Raw genomic sequence first — 24,624 nt, 5'->3', positions numbered from 1 at the left:
TGAAGGTGGTAGTTTTTGATGAGAGTGTGAGAGTTGGTGTAGAGATTTTCAAAGTATTTCTCACACAAATTCAGTGTGACACATGAGTTTGGTGAAGATGAGCTTAATTTGCATTAGGCATTTCATTCTGGTGTTAACGGTAAACATGAGGTCACACCTGCAGACCAGACCCAGATATAGTTCAGGTAACGTCACTGTGTTTGTGTAATAGTGTGTTTTTTATTTTTCATATTTGTCAGTGGTCACTAAAGCAACACGTAGTGACTTGGCATATGGTCAGTGCAGAGCTAAAGGTATGAGTGGGAAAGTTTATAATTGTTGAGAATTTACATGTCAGAAAGATATTAGGGTTGAATGCAGTAGTTCTCGGTTAGCTGACATGAACTACCTTAGGTTAGTTAGTGGTAACAGCTTTTGTTGCTGGATGCTTCATGTGTTGTCTCTCTGTGTATATAGTGCAGCCAATATAGGATTTGCCTTATCAACTATGACAGGTGAGGCCTGACTAGTTAGTAGCAGTGTGTTTACATATTAAGTTTTCAGCAAAGTTCTGTTTTCTTTGTGTGCTTTTTGTGGTTAGGATAACAGTTCCTGTTGTTCAGGTTTATGTGAACTGCTCTGTTTCGTACCAGTGCAGCGGACAGGACATTAAGACATTAGGACAAAAGAATACAAACACCAGGAATTATACAGACGTGGACAAAATTGTTGGTACCCTTCTGTTAAAGAAAGAGAAACTCACAATGGTCACTGAAATAATGTGAAACTGACAAAAGTAATAATAAATAAAAATGTACTGAAAATTAACTAATGAAAATCAGTCATTGCTTTTGAATTGTGGTTCAACAGAAGCATTTTAAAAACCAAACTAATGAAACTGGCCTGGACAAAAATGATGGTACCCCTAGAAAGGATTGAAAATAATGTGACCACAGAGACATGTTAAACTAAACTGCATCACAAATTTTTATTTATTATTACTTTTGCCAGTTTTACGTTATTTCAGTGACCATTGTGAGTTTCTCTTTAACAGAAGGGTACTGACAATTTTGTCCACGTCTGTATGTAGAAAATGTGTGTGAAACACACACACACACAGATATCTTCTAATTGTGTTACCATTTACACATCACCTACATCAGATAAGCTGTTCTGTTGTCTGCAAGACTGGATATAAAACTGTCACTGAGTGTAATGCATTTAAAGTTTTTCAAATCAATCACTCTTCCACATGTTTTAATGGAACATTGTTTTATTTTACACCAAGACCACAATAATAAAAGTCAAAGAGAGAAATTGAGGATTTTAATAATTTTCTAAGAAAATACTTGTATTATTGTTGGCTAGGCGATTAATCATTTAATTTTTAATTTCCAGTCCTTCCAGTGATTATAAAAACAAAACAATCAAGACAGAAACATTAAAGTGCTGCACTCTGTTTCGCCATGATGCCCTCGTTTTATCTTGTGTTATAAACCTGGTGCATCCCTTCAGCGCTCTACAGTGCAAGCATTTTTTGCTGGCATCAAGTACATGTACAACAAGAGGGAGAGAGATACTGTAGATGTGGCTGTCATGTTGAGCGTATATTTAATTTTTTTAGGTTATGGCAAACAATATTGTCAAGCGGTAACAAAGTAAAAGTTTTATTTGTAGAATAAGTCATTTTCTCTGAACTGTCAATCACAGGTAGATGAAATGCTTTATTTGTTCTTCAGTTAAAACAAAGTAAAAAGAAAAAAACACTGTTAAAAGAAATGTTTTTGTTTTGTTAAAGTTCAATAATGTTTCCAAAATCAATGACTGGATACACCGGACTCAGTCAGAGCAGTGGCTTATGGACCACTGAGACCATGTCCACATTAAGCTGGCTACATCTGAAAACAGTTTTTTCCTTTGTGATGATGGTGAGCAGAACATAGGATGTTACTAGCTGAGAGTAAAGTTTTATTTATGGTTCTGCGTTAAAGCTACGGCATAGGTAACATGTACCCTTGTACCCTACGCTGTAGCCTGATATGCACCACTCCAGAAATGTAATTGCATGTTGCGGCGATGCAAATAACAACAACTGTGATTGGTTGCATCGCATGCTGCTATAACGTAGCCTAATCTAAATTAGCACCAGTTTCTAACGTGTTGGCATTGATAGATTAAAAAACACTGTTCAACATCTAGTGTCCTAGCTAACGAAAATGCATGTCATGTCATTATGGTGTCTTAACTGGAAGAATCTTCTTCCTGTGGGCGTCCACATTCTACATTCCAACTGTCCCCAGTATGAGATTGGTCAATGCAGCACATTTGCAGGATGATGTCACCGTCTGGTACAGCAAAAATAGAACCAGATCCAACTTTTTCTCTGCACAGGGCTGCGTTGCTTTGCTGGTGCCCCATTAGAAATGAATGGAGAATTAATGCGTTTTTCATACCTTTGAAACTCAGTCTGACTGTGGGTTAAGCACATTGATTAGCCTGTGTCTCAGTGCTTTTTATTTGATTTGTATTGTGCATTTCTGTTTTTAGGCAAAAGAGAAGACCTTTATAAAATAATTACCTGAAAATACTAGAGTGGCAGCATGTTTTCGCACAAATGCTGTTTTCAGATTTATCTGTCTTAGCATGGACCTTATGGAGGTTTATGTAAATTTTGTCCCACCCTGATGCCATCAGTACATCTCTACTCATCACCCTCTTTTCCATTTTGCACCTCCAGGTGATGAGTTCAACCAATGGGGAGCTGAATACAGATGACCCCACTGCAGGACACTCCAATGCACCAATCACAGCAAATGCAGAGGTGGAAGTGGCTGATGATACCAAGTAAGGACACACACACACACACACACACACACACAAGTGAGCGTGGTGCCAATGTGTAGACTGTGTCAGCACCTGCAAATCTTCTTTTAACATTTTATGCAAAACTAGGGCTGCAAGATTAATTGTTTTTTGATCACGACTCAGACCCCTGTGCGGTCTTGGAGTCAGAACCAGAACCAGCTTCATTGACCATGTGTGTTGGACACATGAGGAATCTGACTCTGCTACAGTGGCTCTCAGAGTGCATGTACAGTGCTCCTCCATAAGGCAACAAATAAACAAGATAAGGCCAAAAGAACAAGAAAAGGAAAATACATTTTTCTAGGACCTGTGACATTCAGAGGCACAGTATAATTTTGACCAGAAGAAAGAACCACATTTCTTGTTGTTGTGCAAACAAGAAAAAGGAATGTGCATTAGGGAAATAAAAATAAAGTACTCATAAATATAGAAATACATATACATACAGTTTTTCAGATAGATATACAGTATACTTCCTCCTGAAGTCCACTGTCATCTCCACTGCTCCAGTTCAGCTCCAGGTTGTTGCGACCGCACAACAAGACCAGCTGTTCAACCTCCCATCTGTAAGCCCACTCGTCACCATCTCAAATGAGTCTGATGACCATTGTGTTGTCAGCCAACTTTAGAAGTTCCATAGGGGGGCTTTGAGCTGCAGTTGTTGGTGTAGAGGGAGAAGAGCAGAGGGGTGAGCACACATCCCTGGGGGGTGCCTGTCCTGATAGACCAGGAGCTAGATGTAGTTCCAGCCTCACCTGTCTACAGCTCGTCACGTGATGCAACACATTCCTGTTATTGGACAACACAGCTTAGCGAGGAAAAGGGAGCGCAATTGGTTTGATTCCAGGCATCTCCCTGCTAATGCAAACACGGCAGGATGATGGTCACATGAGACTGAGAGCGCATAGGGGTCCGATTCATGATTGAAAAACGATTAATCTCGCAGCATTTTGCAAAACCAGCCCCTTTGATATTTGAACCTGCGCTAAGCTGTCCCTGTGACTGTCCCCACATTTCTAATTTTGTCATTTCCATTCACTTGTGTGATTCTGAAAATCCATGTGTGTCAGGCAGGGACTGCCCTTTATTGCATTAGGATGTATGTGTACCATTTACTCATGGTAACACTGTTGTATTCAGAGCTGGTTAGCTGCACAAGAGCTCATAGGGGGGCTTGTGTTCACTGTTACTTGAAATAAGTGCAAAAGAAATATTTCTTGAAAGAGGGAAGCTGTTTGAAGTTTGCTAAGTCTGATGTTTTGTGTATTGCAGGTGCTGCTGTTTCTTCAAGAGGAGGAAGAGGAAAGCTCTCCAGAGACACAAATGAAAACTGTCATGAGATGAGAGAGAAACCCCTCCTCTCTTTTTTCACTCTGATTTGCCTTCTCTTCTCTCTTACTCTTGACCTTTGCATAATCCCCCACCCCCCCACCCACCCATTCTGTGCTGTTGGAGGTCCTGTCGTCTACCTTGGGTGAACTGGCTGGACCACCGGGCAGTAGAACATGTTTGCTAGGCTAATCTACTGCTTACTAGTGCTCAGGACTGAGCAGACGTACAGTAACATGTTTGCTGTTCGGAGCTTTAAGTGTGGACCAGCTGCACCAGCGCTGGACTATTTGTTTATGGTCCCAAACTGAACTGAAACTGGATCAACACAAACTGCTGTGACCACAACTAAACAGTGACTGTGAAAGACAAGCTGACTGGCTGACAGACTGGATTCAGTTATTTTCCTGCCAGACTGGCTAGTTCTCTTTTTTTGTTGTTAGCTTTTTCTTCCTTACTGACTGGTTCATAGAAGAGACAGAGTGTTTCTGAGGAAATACAGAAGAGAGGACAATAGAATGTGATGCAGTGAAACTGTCGGACCATGTGCACACAGCACACGCTGCACGCTTTTTTGAGCTTATCATAAAGAGACGTTATGGACAAAATGATGTGGCTCTCACACATAGTCTATAAAGTTTTTATTCCTTTGGGTCAAAGGAAGTGCACAGCGAGCAGCCTGATCTGTTTCTGGATCAGGTCCCGTGTGCTTCACGGACACATTCACCCTCAGAGGAAAACCTCACAACTACCGGAATCAAAAGTTTAAAAGAGATGTTTATGTAAAAACTATATTTTTCGTTTTCATTTTTAACTAAAAATACAGCCTACAATTTGAAGCCTGTGTTTTTCTTTATATTTTTGAGTTGTTCAGAAAAGATTTTTGTTTTGTAGCTTCTAGTGTGCTCATCAGTGTTTTTTTTGTTTTGTTTTTTTAACATGTATTTTTAATTTTGTTTTTTTTTTCTCTTTCTCTCTTGGTTGAAGGATGGAAAGTTGGATAACTCCATTAAAACAACCAAACTAAATAAGAATGGATCTTTATTTAAGGGAATCATTATTTTTTGAGGTGCGGGGGAGGGGAGGAGAGGGATATTGTGGCATCTATTGGAATGTATTATTTAACCTGCTCATCACTGCAGATGCAGTATGATCATAAAAGGCAGGTCAGGGCATGGGTGGGGAATAGTTGAGCATGAACGGTTTTAGAAATGTGTGCACAAATACCCTGACATGACAGAAAAGGACTAATCCAGCAAAATGTCATACTAAGTATGTGAAAGCATCTCTGATGTTGTAACTGTCATAAAGAAAAGCAAATTGTGAGATGGACAAAAGATTTTTTTGAGCAGTCATAGCCCAATTCCAGACCTTTAAATTACCACCCACACTCCAAATTGTAAAGCTATTCCATAAAAGGGTGGAACTAACAGCTATTTTTCATTGGTGAATAATCTGCCATTTGTTTTCTTGATGTACTGATGAGTTTGGGCTATAAAATGTCATCAAAAGAGGGAGACAAGCTTGTTACAGTTTTGCAGAGCCCGAGGTCATGCCTTGCATTTTTGCTTGTAAGATTACTGATGATCAAAATACAGTGGTGGGGTGGTTAGCGCTATCTAGAAGGTTCCAGGTTCGAGTCCCAGCTGACCCAGGCTCCTTTCTGTTCGGAGTCTGCATGTTCTCCCTGTGCCAGCGTTGGTTTTCTCCGGGTACTCCAGCTTCCTCCCACAGTGCAAAGACAAGCAGCTTAGGTTGACTGGTGACTCTAAATTGCTCCCAGGAGTGTGTGTGTTTGTTTGCCTACATGTCAGACCTGTGATAGACTGGCGACCTGCCTCTCGCCCAGTGTCAGCTGGGACTGGCTCCAGCGCCCCATGACCCTGTTCAATAATGAACTGTATAGTTGATGGATGGGTGGACTGAAAATACAGCAGCTGTTTGTTTTGTTAATCGATTATTAATCCATTAATCATGTCAGGCCTAATCTGGTAAATGAAATGAAACGTAATTCAGTTTGATTATCAGCGTAGAGTAGTTCTGGTGATGTAAAAGTAAAAAAGACGGGGTATACTACTAACATCCTCAGAATGCTGTTAACCACTGTATTTCACAGATATTGTACGTCTGTAGTGTTTTAACACTGAGAATTGGCATCAAACATGAACCAGACAGGTGGATTTTATACAGTGATGTTTCCCCAGAGCTTCACTGTTAGTGCGACTGAAAACACCAGCTGCAAATAACAGGTAGTATGAGCAAAGATATTGCACAAAGATTATTTACAAATGTAAATAAGTACAGTTTTACATATGTGAATATCACTGGGACTTTTTCCCTCCATAGTACTTTAAAAGGAGATGCTGTGGAAAATGGCGGTGTTCTTGGCCTCATCTTCATGAAAAATGTTTGTTATGACTCAGCTAAACATTAAAATAACCTGGTAACCAACCAGCATAAAGCTCCCTCTGATCTGCATATATATCTTGTGAATGTTAATGGTTATTGTGAAATTTGAAAACCTAATTTTGACAGGGCTTTTATTTGCAGGAAAGTGATATTTTCCACTTTAATATGAATGCCCAAGCTCAATCTAGAGGAGAAGGTTGGTGGTTGCAGTCGGTACATCTGGGGGAAGTCTGTCATTCAAGGATGGAGTTTGATGGACTTGGATGTGTTGTGACTGAAAGGAGTCAGGGAGCATCTCTAGACAAAAGCATTGAAAAAGGGTTTGTTCCTCTCAACAAATGTAGCATCCTCCATCCTCCATCCATACCACTTATCCCTGAACAGCAGCCAATCCCAGCTGACACCGGGCGAGAGGCAGGATACACCCTGGACCAACCCCACTTCCCCCGAACCCGCAGCCAATCCCAGCTGACACCGGGCGAGAGGCGGGGTCCACCCTGGACAGGCGGAACAAATGTAGCAGCATCTCTCAAATATAAAGAAAAATGTCCTTTATGCCAAACAGGTGAAATGGAATGAAAACTGTAGAACTAGATCTGACAGTACCACATGTACCACTGTACCACTGTACTGCTGTGATAGCCATGTTTGGAAACATGTTGACAATAATTATAATGATACCAAATATGCAAAAAATGATCGCACGTTTTTATCTTCCTTTCTAGATGCCAAAAATGCCAGTGTTTTATATTTTAATATGTAATGTTTTCGGTTTATGATGCAACAGCAGTCGCTCGTACACGAGCTTTAGCCGCAATCACGTGATGGACTTAACCCCGCCTACGCGTTTCCTATTGGTCCATTCTGGCTTTTTATGCTTCCGCCATTCGTGCCGGTCTGTGTAATTGTTGACGTCTGTGCGTCTTGTTATCAGTGGATGTGTTTTTAGTCTGTAACCACCTGGGTGGCGGTAAGTGGCGGATTTGACATCATATTTTGCGGCCGCTGTGTGAAATGTGAGAAGAACCGTCTGTCGAGAGCTGTGTTTAATTCTGAGCTGGCTTTTAATGGTGTTTTGGCGGTTTTTATCTGGCCCGTGTGTAGCTTTAGCTGTTTCTGGCTGATTAGGTGTTTGGACGCGGTGTAAGGGAGAAATGACGGTGATGCTGTGTCCTTCAGCGTGGCCCTGTTTCACTTCTCGTTCCTCCTCACATGCTCCTCCCGGATTTGACACAGCTCCCCGCTGTCACCTGACTCTATAAGAGGAAACCGACACCGAGATACAGGGACCGTGTCTTTGTCCACACTTGTCTGGAGCCGAACATATAAGGCGCCGAACGGACAAACGTCGCGACCGGAGTCTGTAAAGAAAGCGAAAAGGAGAAGTGAAAATGTTTGTTTTCATCCAGTTCTAACTCTTCTCCAGCTAGAAACGTGCTCCACCCCTGTCAGCACAGCTAATGAAGGCGCCTGGTGTGATTTGGTTTTAAACTGAGGTGGTCTCCATCGAGCCATAATGCCGGACACAGAGGGCTCTCTGCCGGTCCCCAGGAGGCTCAGCTATGCGGTGGGCCACTTTCTGAACGACCTGTGTGCGTCCATGTGGTTCACGTACCTGCTGGTGTTTTACCACTCAGTCCTGGGGTTCCATAACACGAATGCAGGTGAGTCTGTCTGTCCGTCCATCATGATACACTTAGTAATAATACATAAGCCTATCGTATATTAAGACTTCACAATTCATCATTTACAGACCGCATCCAGGGTTTAAACTCTATCGATTTTATTCTGTTTACACTGGTTTTGCCTTTTTTAGTTGAGGGTATTTATGTATTTGCATATATTTATAGCAGTGTAGAAATGAAATTATACTGAATCCATACAAGGAATATCTACCCTTGTCATACATCTTTATTCTGTCTGCTGTCACTCATCAGTTATTTGAATAACTTGTGTTACTGAACTGTGGGCCAGGCATCTTGCTGCTGGTCGGACAGGTAGCTGATGCTGTGTGTACACCTCTCATCGGCTACGAGTCTGACAGAACCCCTGGCTGTGGAAACTATGGCAAGAGGAAGACATGGCATTTAGTGGGTAAGTCATACAAATGGATGGTATTACACTGTGGCCTCTCTTTATCGTCCCACGAGATTAAGAAATGATTTACAGGAAGGATTTTACAGTAAAGTGTCAAGTCAGAGAGCCTGTAACCCATTCACAGCTCTCTTTGAAATAAAGTTTGAGGTCCAAGTTTAGGAGATGCAGTACTTTTTCCAGTTTTTGTGTATTATCTGCATCATATTTTATAACACTGTGTTCTTTAGAAAGTGAGCACAGTGACCCAAAGGCTTAAAGTTTGGTACACACCGATAGATATCACATGTGAATGTGAGCCTAATGAAACTTAACACAGCATTTAGATATCTGTTGGAACGGAAAATTACTGGGATGAAGCCAGTTCTTGTTTGTGTGGGGTACATGTTGTCATAAAGAGGATTCATCTTTTTCTAATCGATATGCTACCTAACACTTTGTACTGATCCAGTTCAGTAATGTGCTCTAAACTGTTGGAGGAGGCTTAAAGTGGTCTAGTCATGTGACCTTCATTATTGAATGACTTGACAGTAATAGTATGCACACATACACAAGAAAAGCTAGAGTATAAACTTTTTACAATGTCAGATGTGTGTTTGGCACAATCTTTTTATATTGCACCTGCTGTGCTGTGGTCAGACAGGCCTCGTGATATGGGTAACACAAAAGCTAAGAATTAGTTATACTTTAGTTTACAAAAAAAAAGTCTCATTGAGGTCAAGATTTCTTGGATCTCTTGTAGACAGCTATGATAATAGCTTCTAGATGCCAGTGATGACCGTTGGAATTTAGTGATACCGCTTAGAATTAAGGCCAAAAAGTTCTATCTTGGTCTCATCAGACCAGAGAATCTTATTTCTCACCATCTTGGAGTCCTTCAGGTGTTTTTTAGCAAACTCCATGCAGGCTTTCATGTGTCTTGCACTGAGGAGAGGCTTCCGTCGGGCCACTCTGCCATAAAGCCCCGACTGGTGGAGGGCTGCAGTGATGGTTGACTTTCTACAACTTTCTCCCATCTCCCGACTGCATCTCTGGAGCTCAGCCACAGTCATCTTTGGGTTCTTCTGTACCTCTCTCACCAAGGCTCTTCTCCCCCGATAGCTCAGTTTGGCCAGACGGCCAGCTCTAGGAAGGGTTCTGGTTGTCCCAAACGTCTTCCATTTAAGGATTATGGAGGCCACTGTGCTCTTAGGAACCTTAAGTGCAGCAGAAATTTTTTTGTAACCTTGGCCAGATCTGTGCCTTGCCACAATTCTGTCTCTGAGCTCTTCAGGCAGTTCCTTTGACTTCATGATTCTCATTTGCTCTGACATGCAGTGTGAGCTGTAGGGTCTTATATAGACAGGTGTGTGGCTTTTCCTAATCACGTCCAATCAGTATAATCAAACACAGCTGGACTCAAATGAAGGTGTAGAACCATCTCTGGGATGATCAGAAGAAATGGACAGCACCTAAGTTAAATATATGAGTGTCACAGCAAAGGGTCTGAATACTTATGACCATGTGATATTTCAGTTTTTCTTTTTTAATAAATCTGCAAAAATGTCAAAAATTCTGTGTTTTTCTGTCAATATGGGGTGCTGTGTGTACATTAATGAGGAAAAAAATGAACTTAAATGATTTTAGCATATGGCTGCAATATAACAAAGAGTGAAAAATTTAAGGGGGGCTGAATACTTTCCGTACCCACTGTACATACAGTGTAAAATGTAATGAGCCTGATTGATTCTTGAGCAATGAACTGTGAATTTTAAGCTTCATTTCAGTTTTGTGACATAAATTGCAGACAGCTTACCAAAGAATATTTTTTTTTTTTTTTTTTTTTTTTTTTGTCTCTGTGTGTGTGTGTGTGTGTGTGTGTGTGTGTGTATTATCCAGGTACTCTGAGCGTGATGCTGTCCTTTGCCTTCATCTTCAACCAGTGTCTAGGCTGTGACCCCCTCACCCCACAGTGGGCCAGTCTGACCTACTTTGTCCCGTTCATCGTCGTGTTTCAGTTCGGCTGGGCTGCCATGCAGATCTCTCACCTGTCTCTCATTCCAGAGCTGGTCACCTGTGAGCACGCTAGAGTAGAACTCACTGCTTACAGGTATGCTTTATTCACCCATACAGTGGCCACAGTACGGTGGTGCGCTGGTCCTGAGCCTGCTGTGTGTGTGTGTGTGTGTGTGTGTGTGTGTGTGTGTAGGTACGCGTTCACAGTCATAGCCAACATCACAGTGTACGCTGTGGCCTACCTGCTGTTCTACTTGTATGCCGGAGAGGACAGCGACCCGCTCAGTGATGCACTCGGACCCGTAGATATCCCTGTCTTCAGGGTGAGCAGGAGTTCTAATCACTTAACACTGTATTTTGATCGAGCAGTAGGTGGCGCTACAGAAAGTGACCACTAGAGACTGACGGTGAGCAGTACCACCTAAAGGACGTTAGTACTGGAAGTTACTGCAGCTTAAATAAGTGCCTGTGGTTACACACAGGAAGCCCAGTGACAGTAATACCTGTGTTTCGTGACATCTTAATTCACATGTAAAACTTGAAAATGGAGCGTGATCTGACCATTTGAGCATCACTGGGGTACAGGGAGGTCATTTCCTTCTTTTGACCAGCTGCCAAATCAAGAGGGGAGGAGCTCTGAGCTAAGACAACCTGGTACCTCTTCCACTGTTATTTCCACTCAGGGCAGTTGGCTTCATGAGCAGCAGTGGACTTTGTGTCCTGGGCCTCTTCTCTGAATCCATAAAAAGGTACTTTGATGTCCCCTGCACTTAAAAAAAGAGAAATCTGAAACTGAACATCAGTCAAACATAAGAGCAGTTTGTAATGTAGAAACATAATCTACCAACTGAATCAAATGTCAGATTAAAGTGCAGCCAGGAAAGATGATGCAAGTTAACGTGGATGCAGAGGCGTTATTTTTTGATGAAGACTTTGGTGGCGATGCTGTCGGCTGTATGTAGAGCTGCTATTTCCAGGGTTTCCTATGGAGGCCTTGACAGGGCTGTGACACTGGTGGTGATCAACTGCAGTGGCAGCAGAGACAAAACCGATAAGGTGGTTTAAATATTGTTTTGCCAGAAGAGCTTCATTTAGTGTGTAACATAGCAGTACTGGTTTTGTGTCACGAGAGGGTTGTTTTACTGCACTGTATGCAGCAACAGGCTGCGTTTACACCCCATGGGGGAAGCAGCTTCCATAGACCTGTGCATAAGAAGCCTGGACCTGTGCTTTGCTGTGTTTGATGACAGGACCTGGCGTTGATTGTCTTGGGTATCGGTGCTGTCACCTCCGTACTCTTCCACCTGGGGACCACAGAGGGTAGGCTTGGAACAAGAATGGAGGCTGAAGCAGAGGGGAGGAGGATAGAGGAGGAAGAGGGGGAGCGGAGGCCTCTGCTCCGTCGCCCCAACACCACCTCAGCTCTTCTCCAGTGGAAGTGTTGGCTGCAGCAGCCTTCTTTCTACCAGGTAGGAGGGCTCTGCTCAGTGAGACCACAGCTTAGGCTCTATGGCTTGGCTAGTGGGACTGGGACAGAAGAAGCCTTGTTGCAGTAAGCGGTCCCCGTTTCAACAGCTGGCCAGCTGCTGCATTTTTGTGAAACTGACTGATGCAGAAACATGAATCCGAGTCACGGCTGACAGGTCTGTGTCTCTGCAGGTGGCCGCACTCTACATGTCCACCAGGTTGATAGTCAATCTGTCTCAGACCTACATCTCAATGTATCTCATTAACACCCTGGATCTGCCCAAGGTAACGGCACCATTTCACTCGTATAGCTGATATTTTCTGAGAGACCTTCTCTTCTTTGTGATGTTTCTTTCCTGTTCCCTCCTACAGAACTTCATAGCAACCATCCCGTTAGTGATGTACGTCAGTGGCTTCCTTTCCTCATTCCTCATGAAGCCTCTCAGTAAACGCATTGGAAAATGTGTAAGTAGAACCTCCGGCCTCAGCCTGTTTCCAGACTTGTGGATCACAGCTGTTGCACTGAATTTGAAAAAGAAGTTCAGTCTCTCAGGCTACTCTCACCTTTTACCTTGAATAACTAGAACCAAATCAGGCTGTGGTCAAGTTTTACTAGTTGTCTCTGATTTGTAGTGTCTCAATCAAATAAGTTTGAAATGTCAGGACTTCCGTAAAACAGCCACTCATTTTTAGAGCACAACAGTCCACAGGTCGACCTGGAATAAATGAAGAACATTTTTAAACGGAAGCCAAACGTTTCCCGGTCTCAGCTTGTCCTTTGTGAGGGAGAACCAATTTGTTGACGTCACTCCGGGTGCCTGGAAGTCTTGGCTTATAGACCAAACAATGAATTGATTAATCAAAAAAAAAAAGTCTGCAGATGAACTGGTTATAAATATGATGTGCAGGGCTAAGTTGTATAGTGACTAGGTCAGGTTAGAATAGTTTGTAAACCTATGATGAGAAGCAGAAGAAATACAGAAAACTCTCAAGTGAAATAAAGCAAGCAGTGACCCTTTTAATGTGTCTGTGGTTCATGTCGCGTGCCATTTAGTCTTTAGCAACATTCAGCTCAGGATATGGGGACAGCTGTGGCTCTGTTTGCCACTGTGGCTCAGGGCTGGAGCGGGTCGACCCGTGATGGCAGGCTCGGCGCTTCCCGTTCTCCTCAATCCACCTGTCAAAGTGGACTGAACCCCAGGTTGCTCCCAGTGGCCAGGCCAGTGCTTTGCATGTCAGCTCTGCTGCCATCGGGGTGTGTGTGTGTGTGAGTGAGAGAGAATGGGTGAATCTGTAAAGCGCTTTGTCCAGGTAAGGTAGAAAAGTGTGCAGTCCAGTTACCATTTTTACCATCTGTTAGAATGTTCAGGGACTTTAAATGAGAAAGTAAAAAAAAAAAAGTAAAGTGCCAGCAAAAAGTAAGAGAGGAGACAGAAGAAGCATGTAGCCTCAGGTACTGTAAATGAAGTACAATAAGGTGAGAGCTGTGAGCACACAGGGAGGTAAACAGTACCTCAGTCTGAACGGGATCAACTATGGATCTACACTGATATGAATCATCAGAACCAGAACAGTGCTGATTTACTCTGTGTCCTGACTCTGACTGCTCCAGCTCACCTACTTTGTGGGCCTCCTGCTGATCATGGCCTTTTCCTACTGGGTGCTGCTGAACGACAAAATGAGTCGGCAGGTGTACGGGCCAGCTGTGCTGCTGGGGGCAGGGTCGGCCACCATCCTGGTCATATCGCTTTCCATGACTGCTGAGCTCATCGCTGATCAGACGGTAAGATGTATGTTTGTGAGAGAGACGGAGGCGTGTTGCGATCGCACTGATGGTGTCGCTCTGCCTCTTCCCCTGTGCTGAGCTCTGCTTCTCTGTCTGCAGCAAAGTGGAGCCTTTGTTTATGGAGCCATGAGTTTCACCGATAAGCTGGCAAATGGAGTGGCTGTGATGGTCATTCAGGGCCTGCATCCCTGCCAGTTAGTACACACACATCCTTGTTTTTGTCACTGATGTGGACTTAAATTCATTTCCTGGAGACTTACCTTGATCCCTGACTCTAATCCTAATGCCCCCCTAGACACAGCTCCCATCTCTTTACCACTTTGTGAATAAATGTTGTGGAGTTCCTAACGAAACATGACAGTTACCATAGTTCTAGCTGGGTGTACCTAATAAACTGACAACTCACTTTAATCATTGTAGAACGTTGTCTAACGTTAGGTTCAGTGATGACCCACTGTTAATCTCCTCATAGTTAGATTAGTTTTAATGAATGACCAGAATTAATTCATTTAAAAAAAATAAGATTCAGAATTAAAGGGACATTTCACAATTTTTATTTTTTAAATACTAATCAAGCTCATTTTACAGTGACGAGACAAGTCGACAGTCACAGTGACAGGGTGATGTTTAGCCGGTGTAACGTGTTCACCACAGTCCTCTGAGTTTAGCCTGTTGGCATTTATCTTAGAGGACAGAAGAGGCTGATGGGGAAAGGTCTGACCTGATGATAACACGAGATTATGGTGGATATTTTCTAAACCACCCATCAGGAGCACAAAGTGTCAGGTGCCTGCAGTTTTTCAGTGTAGCTGCTCATTTCTGAACCCTAGTGATGTGAATGAGTACAGCAATGTTCATTTGAATGCGCTTCTGCTTATAAGGACCTGGTGCCTGCATCGCTCGTGTGTGGACCAAGATGGGGCGCGGAAGAACGTGTCAGTTTACAGCTGCTGAATTTGTATATTGGTTGGGGAAAAAAAACCCAAATCTTTTTGAATTGCAATCATGTAACACAGTGACTGAATAATGGTGCGACCTGAAAGCCTTTCATTCTCCTCTTGCATCCCAAAAAGAGAGATGTGATTTAGTGACACCCTCCCCACCAATGTGACACCGACAGTGTCTCAGATGAGGAACTGTGCACAAGCCCAAACACACAACGCCCAGTGGTGCTGCTTTTCTTCCCTTTTTTTTTCCTCCTGGTGCCAAACCAAGCTGCCCCTCCTTGGTAAATTACACCATACTCAGTGTTGGGTCAGTGCCAAAAATGAGCTTAATAAATAAAGTCAGAGGAGGTTAATGCAATCCATCCTGAGGCCGACATGAATACACAACATTTCATGGAAATCCATCCCATAGTTGTTTCACTCAAAACTTCAAAGGCATTTTGCCTTTAGTTGTCTTTACTCTGCTGTAAGGTCCTGAAAGTCAGTTTGAATCTTTTAGTTTAAATCAGTCACATGTCCTCCAGCTGTAACTGTAATACTAACTACATGAATATAAAGTTTGAATCCATGGAAAAAAGTCTGTATGATGCTACAGTCTACGTACAGTACTACACAGTATACCATAATCAAAGACAACATTGTAAAAACACAGAATATACTGTGTAGTACTGTATGAGAAGATGACCTCTTGTCAAACATAGAAATGCAAAAAGAAAAGGTGAGAGAATAAAACCACAGAGTGGCACTATGGTGGACCTTGGTGGTTTGACTGGTCTCTACTGTGTCACTTCTCTCAGTACTGTGACGTGTTGTCCGGCCTGCGTGTGGTTCTACCACTACATCATGGTCATAGTGACGGGCGGCGTGGCTGTCATCGCAGCTTTGGCTCTGTGCTCCATCCTCATCTGGCCAATCAGAATCAGATCACGTGAGTCGGCTACACTGTTTGTGCAGGATTTACTCGTCTGCATAGTTTGGATGTTCCCTTGAGTTATTACTGCTTATTTCCTTGATACCTTTTTACTTCCTGCCTGCCTGTGGGTGTGTCTAGGTGATCTGCCACTCGTCTCTGACGATTCAACCGGAGTCAACTAGGAGCAGCCCCCCCACCCCCCACCTTCCCTAAAGCGGACTCCAGTGAAATAGAACAGAAAAGCACAAACTCTGGACAGAAAGAACTTTCACTTCTTTGATATTTTTTTAAGACTCTGTGTTTAGCTTTCCAGGGAAACCACAGGGGAATTCCTGACTGGCAGGTTTAACACTTTCTTACAGGGCTGAGCAGGAAACTAGAGGAACTAAGAAGCAGAGTTTTAGACTTGCATTAACTGACAGCAATTTATAGCCATTTCCAGGAGGTTCCTCCTAAAGGTGTGTCGAAGGGATCACAAAGCATATTTTGACTTTGCATTATTTGCACACATTTGATCGTTGGTATTTGCCCTGAACATTGTGTCCCGACAGCGTTGAGCTCAGCCTTTGGTTCTTGTTAGTCAAAATGTCCTCAGTTAAACTTGATTTTATGGCAGGTGCACTTAAGTAGACAATACAGAGCAGCAGAGGAAAGGCTGGGACCACACTGACATGTAGATTTCATAGCAAATGACTGACATGACTAAACATCACCTTGCCCCAAGTGGACCACTCCACAGGACAAAGGGAGCCGCCATCCTGCTGGTTGACCGACTGCAGCTACACAGGGACATCGGAGCCACACAAAAGGATGATAAAGGAAACCACATGCATTCTACGGGGTATTCAAGTGATTCAGCTCAGAAACGCCAAAGAAGAGGGCAGGGCTTCATTCAAAGGCCATTCCACCGCATGCTGTTCCCCAAAGCTGATGAATTGCAGTCATACTATCAAGTGAAACTGACCCTGAAATCCACAGAATATCACATGATGAGGACGGCGAAGGCCTTGCTTTAACACACAGGTAGCCCTTAACATGAACTCACCTTGAATGTTACTGTGGGACCAAAAATGACCTGGGTCAGTCAACACCATGCCCTCTGTAAAGTCTTGTTTACCAGAACTTTACAGTGTTTAACAGCTGCTGAAGTTCATTTGAAACTGTTACTGGGATAACTGGTTTTTGTTGGAAATCATCCAGACCAAACTGTCTTATTTGGGTTTTCTCAGTTGTGGGGCAGAAGTTTACTGTTATGTAGAGATGCTTCAATTTTAATCACTTTCTTTGCAGATCATAGACCAAATGGAACATAAATATAACAAATGTATTTTATAATTAAAGCTGATTAGCAAATATTTGATATAGCCAGACTTCAGACTTTAAAGGGGTTGGTGCTATAATTGTATTTATTAAATAATGTAAATGAAAGGGAATCACACTGGCAGAGTATCAGAGCAGGTACTGGTGTTTGTCTTGGAGCTATGGGAAACTTTTGTTCATTTCCAGTTCAGTACAAAAAGCTTTGTTAATCAATCTCAATCAATCTTTGTCCTTTTTTTTATGTTGTTGCCTTTTTGATAACTTTGATTCTAAATATGATGGTGTTTTTGTAATAAAGGAACAAATCAGTTTGATGTGATGCAACTGGCAATGTGTGCTTGCTCTTAAAAATAATTTGAGCATCTTCAGAACCACTGGGCAAACCTGTCCTGTCGAAGCGAAAGCTTGGACCTTGTGTTCCTGGTCACAAAGGAGCACTCAGTCTCAAGAAGAAATATCTTGACCTTCTCAAATAGTTTTTTCTTATAAAATCCTGGACAGTTTTTCAACCTCAAAGCTTAAAATTAACAAGATGAGGGGGAACATCACAGCTCGCAGGCTTCCTATCTGCCACCTCTGAGCGGGGACATGGGGAGGCTACTGGTCTGCATCATGTAGTACATTTTATTTTATAGGGGCACAGGTGACTTGACCCTGAACATCCACAAACATTTTATATAAAAACATGGAGCTTGTTTTGTATTCATTATCATTTCTTCCTCTTTCCTTCTGTTACATGCTCACCTCCCCTCCATACAGAATATTACCCTCCTCCTTCACATAAACACAGCATCTCTTGTCAGAGTTTACACATATGTGCGTCCTGTCTTGTTCACTCATGTTGTGCTACATTAAGGAGTCGTTTATAAACTGATCTGATTCAAAGGATAGTAATGGAAAAGAATATAGATTAAGACGATCAAAGGCGTGTTCTGGGTGGATGAATGTGCTACTACTGCCTGTATTAAAACTGGAGACTCGCCTGCCAAGATTGAAACCGTATGGTGGTGATTTGAGAAGTTGTCTTGTGGCCGTGACCTCAGTCACCAGCTCAGTTTCTTTTGCAGACAGTTGATCAGAAATTATACTGTCTTGATTCAACCTGCCTTTCTTCTTCAGTTTCTTGCAAACCCAAGGCTTTTTAAAAATCTATTGATCAAGTTAACTTAAGATTAACTGCTTATTGCAGAAGTCCGACTCAGGCCTTTTGTGCCATGTCACATCAGCGATGAGTTCTCAGGTTTCAGGTCATTGTTGGATTTAAAAGCAGGATGCAGACCAGCCTCTGAAAATTACTGACTTCAAAAGTTAAGTGCTGTTTTTCCTGTAGGCACTGTTTAATTTCACACCACACAATCCACAGCTATCATTTCCCCATCTGTTACTGACAGTGTTTATGAAGACCAGCTGGTTTTCTTGGGGTGGACATCCTGTAGTGGCCAGGGTCCCAACATGTCAACCGAATAAACACTCCCTGCCTGTAGTAACAACAGACAGCTGTAACATTTTTCAAATTGTTTTGACTGAAAGTACTCGTACAGACTGTCAGATGGACATGACATTAAAATTATGAGGACGTCTAAAACCATTGGGTGCTTCACAGCCAGGCAGTGGTCCTTGCTTCAAGGGGCGCTGGCATTCATTCTCTCTTGACAGCTGTCCCAAAAGGTCAGGAGTCTGTTGTCCTTGTTGGCACAAAAGTCGGTGAAGTCTCGGAGGAGGCGGTCGGCCAGCCTCTCATCACCCAGCACGCCTGTCCTCCACACTTTGGTCAGCATCGTGTTGTAGGCCCAGTAGTAACCAACCGGCTCCTCACTGCTGAACGGCCCCTGGCTGTTGGATGTGGTAGAATTTCTGCGCCGGCGTTGCTGCCCAGTGGAGTACTTCCTCTTGGAGTATGGCAGCTGCAGGAACACGGTGCCTGGCAGGAAACAGGTCGTGCAGGATTTACAGTCAGTACAAAATGTTTTGAGACCCTTTTAAGTTTTCCACATTTTAAGTTTTCCACCCATCTTAAAATAAAAGGATTCAATAATTTTTTTCCTTATCAATCTACACACAATGCTCCACAATGATAAAGTGAAAACAGGCTTTTGGAGTGGTTTGTAAATCTGAAAAGTCCATTTACATAAGGATTCAAAGCTTTTGTTATGACACTTGAGCTCTGGTGCATCCTGCTCCTGTCAGTGAGATGCTTCTGCAGTTTGATTAGAGTCCACCTGTGCCTAATTTAATGCCCTGGGTATAATTAGGAAAGGTACACACCCATCTGTATAAGGTCTCACAGCTGATGGTGTATGTCAGAGTGAAAGCCAAGCCATGAGGTGAGCTGTCCACAGACCTGTGAGGCAGGACAGTGTCAAGACACAGATCTGGGGCAGGACACAAGAACATCTCTGCAATATCAGAAGTGCCCAGGAGCACGGTGGACTTCATCATTCTCAAATGGAAGAGATTTGCAACCGGACTTCACCGACAGAGCCTCCCAGCCAAACAGAGTAGTCGATCATGAGAAGTAAAGTCCTCTGGTCTGATGAAACAAAGATTCCCAACAGTTTGTGTGGAGAAAACTAGGCACTGAGCATCACCTCACTGATACCATCCCTACATTCACACATGGTGGTGGCAGCATCAGGTTGTGGGGACTGGGAGATTAGTCAGGACAGAAGGAAGGATGGACACAAAAACATATAGAGCTATTCTGAATGAAAACCTTCTCTTTAAGTGCTCAGGATGTCAGGCTGGGACCAAGGTTTACATCTCAACAAGACAATGAAGTATACAGCCAAGAAAACACAGGAGTGGCTTCAGGAAAACTCTGTGGAAGTTCTAGGGCAGCCCAGCCAGAGTCTGGACCTGAACCCAACAGAACATCCCTGGAGAGACCTGAACATGGCTGTGCACCGACACTCCCCATCCAACCTGACTGGCCTAGAACAATTCTGCCAAGAAGAATGGAAGAAAATTCCAAAAAGAAAAGTTTGCTAAGCTGGTAGCTTCATTCTCAAGAAGACTTGAGGCTGTCGCTGCTGCCAAAGGTGCTTTGACCAAGGACTAAGTGAAGGCTCTGAATAGTTTATGTACTGACTGTAAGCCTCCCATTGTCTAGTGACCAAAAGGTTTTCTGTTGTGATGTCACAAACCTGTTACGTGAATGTACTGCAGCTTGTTCTCAGAGGGGAAATTAAAGGCAGAAGCTGAAAACTTGTCATGCACGAAGCCAAATCTGGAAGAGAAAGCACACCATTTACACATTTTGGGTGAAGCAACTCAAAAATTCAGAAAACAGATTTGGTCAAGACAGAACTTAGTCAGTCACTGTAAATCCTAGCACACTAAATAATGGTTCCAGCTACAGTGCTGTGGCATTACAATCATAAATATAGTTCCTGTAAAAAAACAAACAAAAACAGAAACAAAAACATATGCTTTAACAGTAACTGAATTTATAGAAAACTAAGTATAAGATATCATTTTGTTGAAGAGTGTGAGTGCAATACATCTGTTTTTAAATGATGCTACAAGGAGTGAAAAGCAATAGCAGTACGTTAGCTAGTGACAAACAAACTGTATGCCTCCATTTTTTTTTTTAAACAGGCACTTATGGACATTACTAGCTTAAAAAAATCAAGGCACAGGTAAAGCTATCTACCTACCTGCCAAGACATGCTGTAAGTTACTAAAAAACTATCTGCCATATAACAAGAATTTCCCAGAGGCTGATAAAACTGGGTGTGTAACCAAACCTGAACAAACTACTCGTACTACATGTGTGGTCAGTCCCCCAGTGCTAATCCTACCAGCAGCTACACTGGATACAATCAGATACAACCTCTGTTATTATGCATTCATGTGAATAAGAACAAACATGCAAATAACATTACTGAGAAGAAAAGAGATTTTTAAATGCGTCACTCTCAGGAAGGAAGCACCAATGTAATGGTCATTGTTTGCTAAAAGCCTGGAAGACCATTAAACAGCACCAACCTGTATAGTATGGCCTCCTGAAAGAGCTGCATCCTGTCCCAGTAGGTCTCTGGTTCAAAACCTGATTGATGAATGGAAACAGATGGATGTTGAGCTGCTAAACAGACACCACACACATGCACACAGAGTTCCAGAGGGTTGCTGTACCTTCAAACAGGTTGTCGTTGCTGTTCTTCAGCAGACACTGGATGTTCAGAGGGATGAAAAGCTGGACTCTCAGTGGGTCTCCATAAAGGTATGACGTCAGCGCAAAAGGAACCTCCAGCACAGGAACCAACAGGAAGCCGCAGGAGGCTGCCTTCCTGTGCCAACCTTGGACCTGACACAAAACGCCTGGTTTAAAACTGGCTGAAATCCGGTCTCTGTAGATCTGTACAGCTATAACACAGACTTCCTTTTCCTGCTCATGTAATGTCAAACTCCTCCAGTGGGCGTTCACACTCAATGACAAACTCCCTGTGGCAAGACAATCTGTTATGCAAACTAGCACACGAGCTGAACTTTTATAATGATGCCTCTATTAGAATGTGTCTCTTTATGTTCTGTTAGTAACTCAGTAGCAAAAGATGGTGACATCGATGAGGCTCTATGTGCGACCTGAACTATTCTGAGATCAAGAGCTTCAAAGTTTTCAAGTTCTAAAGAGCAAAAACAACTTTCTAAAACTCAGAGCTCATTTTTCATTTAGAATAATCATTTCTATCTGCTAAGGCTTTACAAAGAGCAATGCCATTGAAAAACAAGTGGAGTTTCACTTTGTCAGTGTATTAAATACTGAAGAGATATCTGAACACAAATAAGTACCAACCCAGTGACTGGTGCTTTACAGGAGGAAGCTCACAGAAACAAATCAGAGCGACCGGGGATGAATACTTTACTACTATCTCAATTCTGTGTATTCTTTCTGTCATCTCACTATTGTTGTTACTAGTGTGTTTCTTCATTCATCTTTTGAAACAACGTGGCATGTGAAGATTCGGAGTGTTTGGAATGCAGTTTGGATTTGTGTGAAGATGTCACGAGCTATTTTGATCACGCCTCTCTTGACGTGAAAGATGAGGTGTGATACAAAGCTGGGGTGGAGGAGAGACACCCACTTACCATCTCAAAGAGCACTGCAGCAGTGACAGCCATCCAGTGCAGCTTGATCTCAAAGGCAGTGCTGAGGGAGAAGTTTCCATGGTAATAACAGCTGCACCATTCGGTTCGGTCGCTGCGGTTGTTGACGTCCACATCCAGAGTGACCGTCTTCTGCTCTGGCACTGTGGCAGCTGGAGGACCGAGAGAGAGCGACAGGAAGACGGGAGGCAAGGAAAGCAAAAGAAGGGGAGATGGATATGTGATGCAGGCAGATGGAGGAGTTAGAAATGAGGTGGTGAGTCCTGGATGGAGACTCAGTCTTCCACTTCTAAATGTACTTGCAGATTAATTTGAAATAAATAATTTAAAAGATCCTAACAAAAAATGTTTTTTAATGTTTCTATAATGACTGCCAGAAAATGTAACAATGCCAACTGAGAATCGCAGTGCTGGCCAACAAACTGAATTCATTCAAATACTGTGAATCCATCACTAAACCAAATTTACTCCCATTGCTGGTTTAACTAAAGCGTGTGTTATCCCAGTACAAAGAGAGGTTTCCTGGTATAACAAATAACAAATATGCTATGAATACAGTCTGTGTCGAAAACCCCTTTCAGACATGAAGTGGCATTGCCTGGACCTCGTGCGGGTAGGTTGTATGTGTGAATACACGTGGCTGGAAAATGTCCAGGCAAGTCTACTCAGACATTACCCTGCCGGCTCCCTAGTACAATGTCCAGATATTACCCGTGTGACTGAATATGAGAACAGGGTCAGTGACTTCTTTGTTTCCATCCATGGGACTGGGCTAGTGGTGGGGGAAGCACTCTGAAAGGACCTGAATCGTATGGCTTCATTCCTCATTGTTATGTCTTTTTTTTTTTTTTTTTTTACCTGTCTGAGGTATAAGAGCTGAAGTGCAGCAAAGAGCCCACAGCAGGACAACGAGGCAGTCAAACAATCAGAAAAGAACATTTTATGTCTCTGACTCACAGCTTTGTTCTAGCTTGCTCCACCGCTGTGGATTTGGAGCAGGCAGAGACATTTGGGCACAAAGATAAAAAGAATGGCTCTCAAGTACAACTTGGAACCTTTCATTACTACCAAAGAACCACTGCTGAGCTGCCCGGATCATGTGCTGCATGTGTGTCAGCTGGTACATGTCTAAAAGGATCCGCCGTACCCTGTTGTCCAGATTTTGCTTGGACTTCATGTCTGAAAGGAGTATAGTAAATGATTTCATCATCACATTATGACTGCTCCAAGAATCCAGTCCAGATTGTCAGATAGCACACTGGGAAAGCATGAAGGTTGCAAAGTTCAAGCATTTTCCAAGAAGCTGAGGTGGCAAAGCTTTCAGCAGGTGTATGAGGCCAGAATCAAATGGTAGCAGAAACGCTGGCACAACTTGCTTTGTTGTGACTGTACTTTCTGCTGAAAAGCCAGGAAGAGAGCGACAGGCGAGGACATCGCACACCACAGCACTACTAACCCACAGCCACTAACACCACAGCATGCACACCAGCTACTGCTGATCCTAGGTCAGCTACACACTAATCACACAGCATGCACTGATTGAGCTGTGGAGGTGGAAACATTTGCTCACATCAATCAGCGATGTGGCCACATCAGACAGATTCCACTGTGGATGGATGAATACAACTACAGACAGTCTGCATGCTCTACACATTGCAAAACACACCAGCGGCTGTTTAGTGCAGATCTACAGGCCACTGTCATGAGAGCTGGGTCCAGTATCTGGGTCACAAAACAAAGGAGATGTCATGAAATGCTACTTGGATCAGTTCTGCAGTGAGGAGCGATGAAAAATTAGTAACTCAGTGGAACTAAGCTGGGGCGGTGAATGTTACATCTGTGGTTGGGCTCATTATTTTTGGTTTGTTTTAAACACAATCTGCAGCACAGACTGTATTTTTTTACTGATGTTGACGGGTCAACTGGAAGCACGTCTGAGCTGTGATACAAGAAAACAGTATTCATAGTAAACTGTAGTGAACTGGTGGCGGTCTCACTCTCAGCTCTAAGTTAAACGATACAGACAGTAAACCTCAGTACTACATGCTGTACTACATGCAGTCATGCTGTGCCGACTAGGTGCCTCTCTATGCCATCTGATCATTTGTTAAAATCCTCATTATTTTTATTGGATGATTTATTGTCATTTTAACTTGATTTCATTCTGCTAGCTTTTGATATAGTCAGCTGAGCAGAGAGCCGGTGATAAACAAGTGAACACACAGACTTTAGCCTATTTGTGGTGATAACCTACCCAGGAAAATATATTTATTTTACTGCACTTCATTCTGCTTGATGTTTTTCTTTATAAACATGCAGCTTCCCAGCACCACCCGTCTCCTTTCCCATTTTGCTCTCTATCTCATGCACTATATTGTTGGATTTCCGCAGGATACTGCCACTTACCATCTCAG

General features: G+C 42.9%; 3 protein-coding genes across 12 annotated transcripts in view; 2 read left to right on the top strand and 1 right to left on the bottom strand.

Annotated features, from left to right (window-relative positions):
• Positions 1-5,079, top strand: part of LOC109971385 (casein kinase I-like) — a 32,218-nt gene extending 27,139 nt beyond the window's left edge. For all 4 annotated transcript variants that reach the window (XM_020619600.1, XM_020619599.1, XM_020619602.1 and 1 more), the window contains 2 exons: positions 2,717-2,823; positions 4,117-5,079. In XM_020619600.1, the coding sequence (XP_020475256.1) occupies positions 2,717-2,823; positions 4,117-4,171 (162 nt within the window). In that variant the 3' untranslated portion in view covers positions 4,172-5,079. The remainder of the gene's footprint in view (positions 1-2,716; positions 2,824-4,116) is intronic.
• A 2,381-nt stretch (positions 5,080-7,460) lies between these two features.
• LOC109971374 (major facilitator superfamily domain-containing protein 12-like) lies at positions 7,461-16,413 on the top strand. 2 transcript variants are annotated; one of them, XM_020619579.1, is made up of 12 exons: positions 7,461-7,552; positions 8,009-8,246; positions 8,557-8,676; positions 10,555-10,765; positions 10,865-10,994; positions 11,922-12,140; positions 12,331-12,423; positions 12,511-12,603; positions 13,751-13,921; positions 14,024-14,118; positions 15,669-15,799; positions 15,923-16,413. In XM_020619579.1, the coding sequence occupies exons 2-12, from the start codon at positions 8,099-8,101 to the stop codon at positions 15,964-15,966; spliced, it is 1,455 nt and encodes a 484-aa protein (XP_020475235.1). In that variant the 5' UTR covers positions 7,461-7,552; positions 8,009-8,098; the 3' UTR covers positions 15,967-16,413. The 2 variants fall into 2 exon arrangements, with proteins under 2 accessions (XP_020475235.1, XP_020475234.1); XM_020619578.1 differs by having other exon boundaries at positions 7,465-7,552; positions 7,819-8,246.
• A 100-nt stretch (positions 16,414-16,513) lies between these two features.
• Positions 16,514-24,624, bottom strand: part of depdc5 (DEP domain containing 5, GATOR1 subcomplex subunit) — a 29,487-nt gene continuing 21,376 nt past the window's right edge. For all 6 annotated transcript variants that reach the window (XM_020619571.1, XM_020619575.1, XM_020619576.1 and 3 more), the window contains 5 exons: positions 22,193-22,362; positions 21,239-21,410; positions 21,092-21,152; positions 20,248-20,330; positions 16,514-19,025 (listed from right to left, as the gene is read on the bottom strand). In XM_020619571.1, the coding sequence (XP_020475227.1) occupies positions 18,727-19,025; positions 20,248-20,330; positions 21,092-21,152; positions 21,239-21,410; positions 22,193-22,362 (785 nt within the window). In that variant the 3' untranslated portion in view covers positions 16,514-18,726. The remainder of the gene's footprint in view (positions 19,026-20,247; positions 20,331-21,091; positions 21,153-21,238; positions 21,411-22,192; positions 22,363-24,624) is intronic.

Source organism: Monopterus albus, unplaced genomic scaffold (assembly GCF_001952655.1).
Source record: "Monopterus albus unplaced genomic scaffold, M_albus_1.0 scaffold223.1, whole genome shotgun sequence".
Classification (NCBI taxonomy): domain Eukaryota; kingdom Metazoa; phylum Chordata; class Actinopteri; order Synbranchiformes; family Synbranchidae; genus Monopterus; species Monopterus albus.
Note: the sequence above shows the minus strand (reverse complement) of the source record. Positions and strands in the feature narration are given on the sequence as shown.

Bases quoted from the DNA above. Each gene is read 5' to 3' on its own strand.
- LOC109971374 (XM_020619579.1), top strand. From the start codon at position 8,099: ATGCCGGACACAGAGGGCTCTCTGCCGGTCCCCAGGAGGCTCAGCTAT. The intron at 12,604-13,750 runs GTAAGTAGAACC...TGACTGCTCCAG, and splicing joins GTAAACGCATTGGAAAATGT to CTCACCTACTTTGTGGGCCT. The intron at 14,119-15,668 runs GTTAGTACACAC...CACTTCTCTCAG, and splicing joins CAGGGCCTGCATCCCTGCCA to TACTGTGACGTGTTGTCCGG.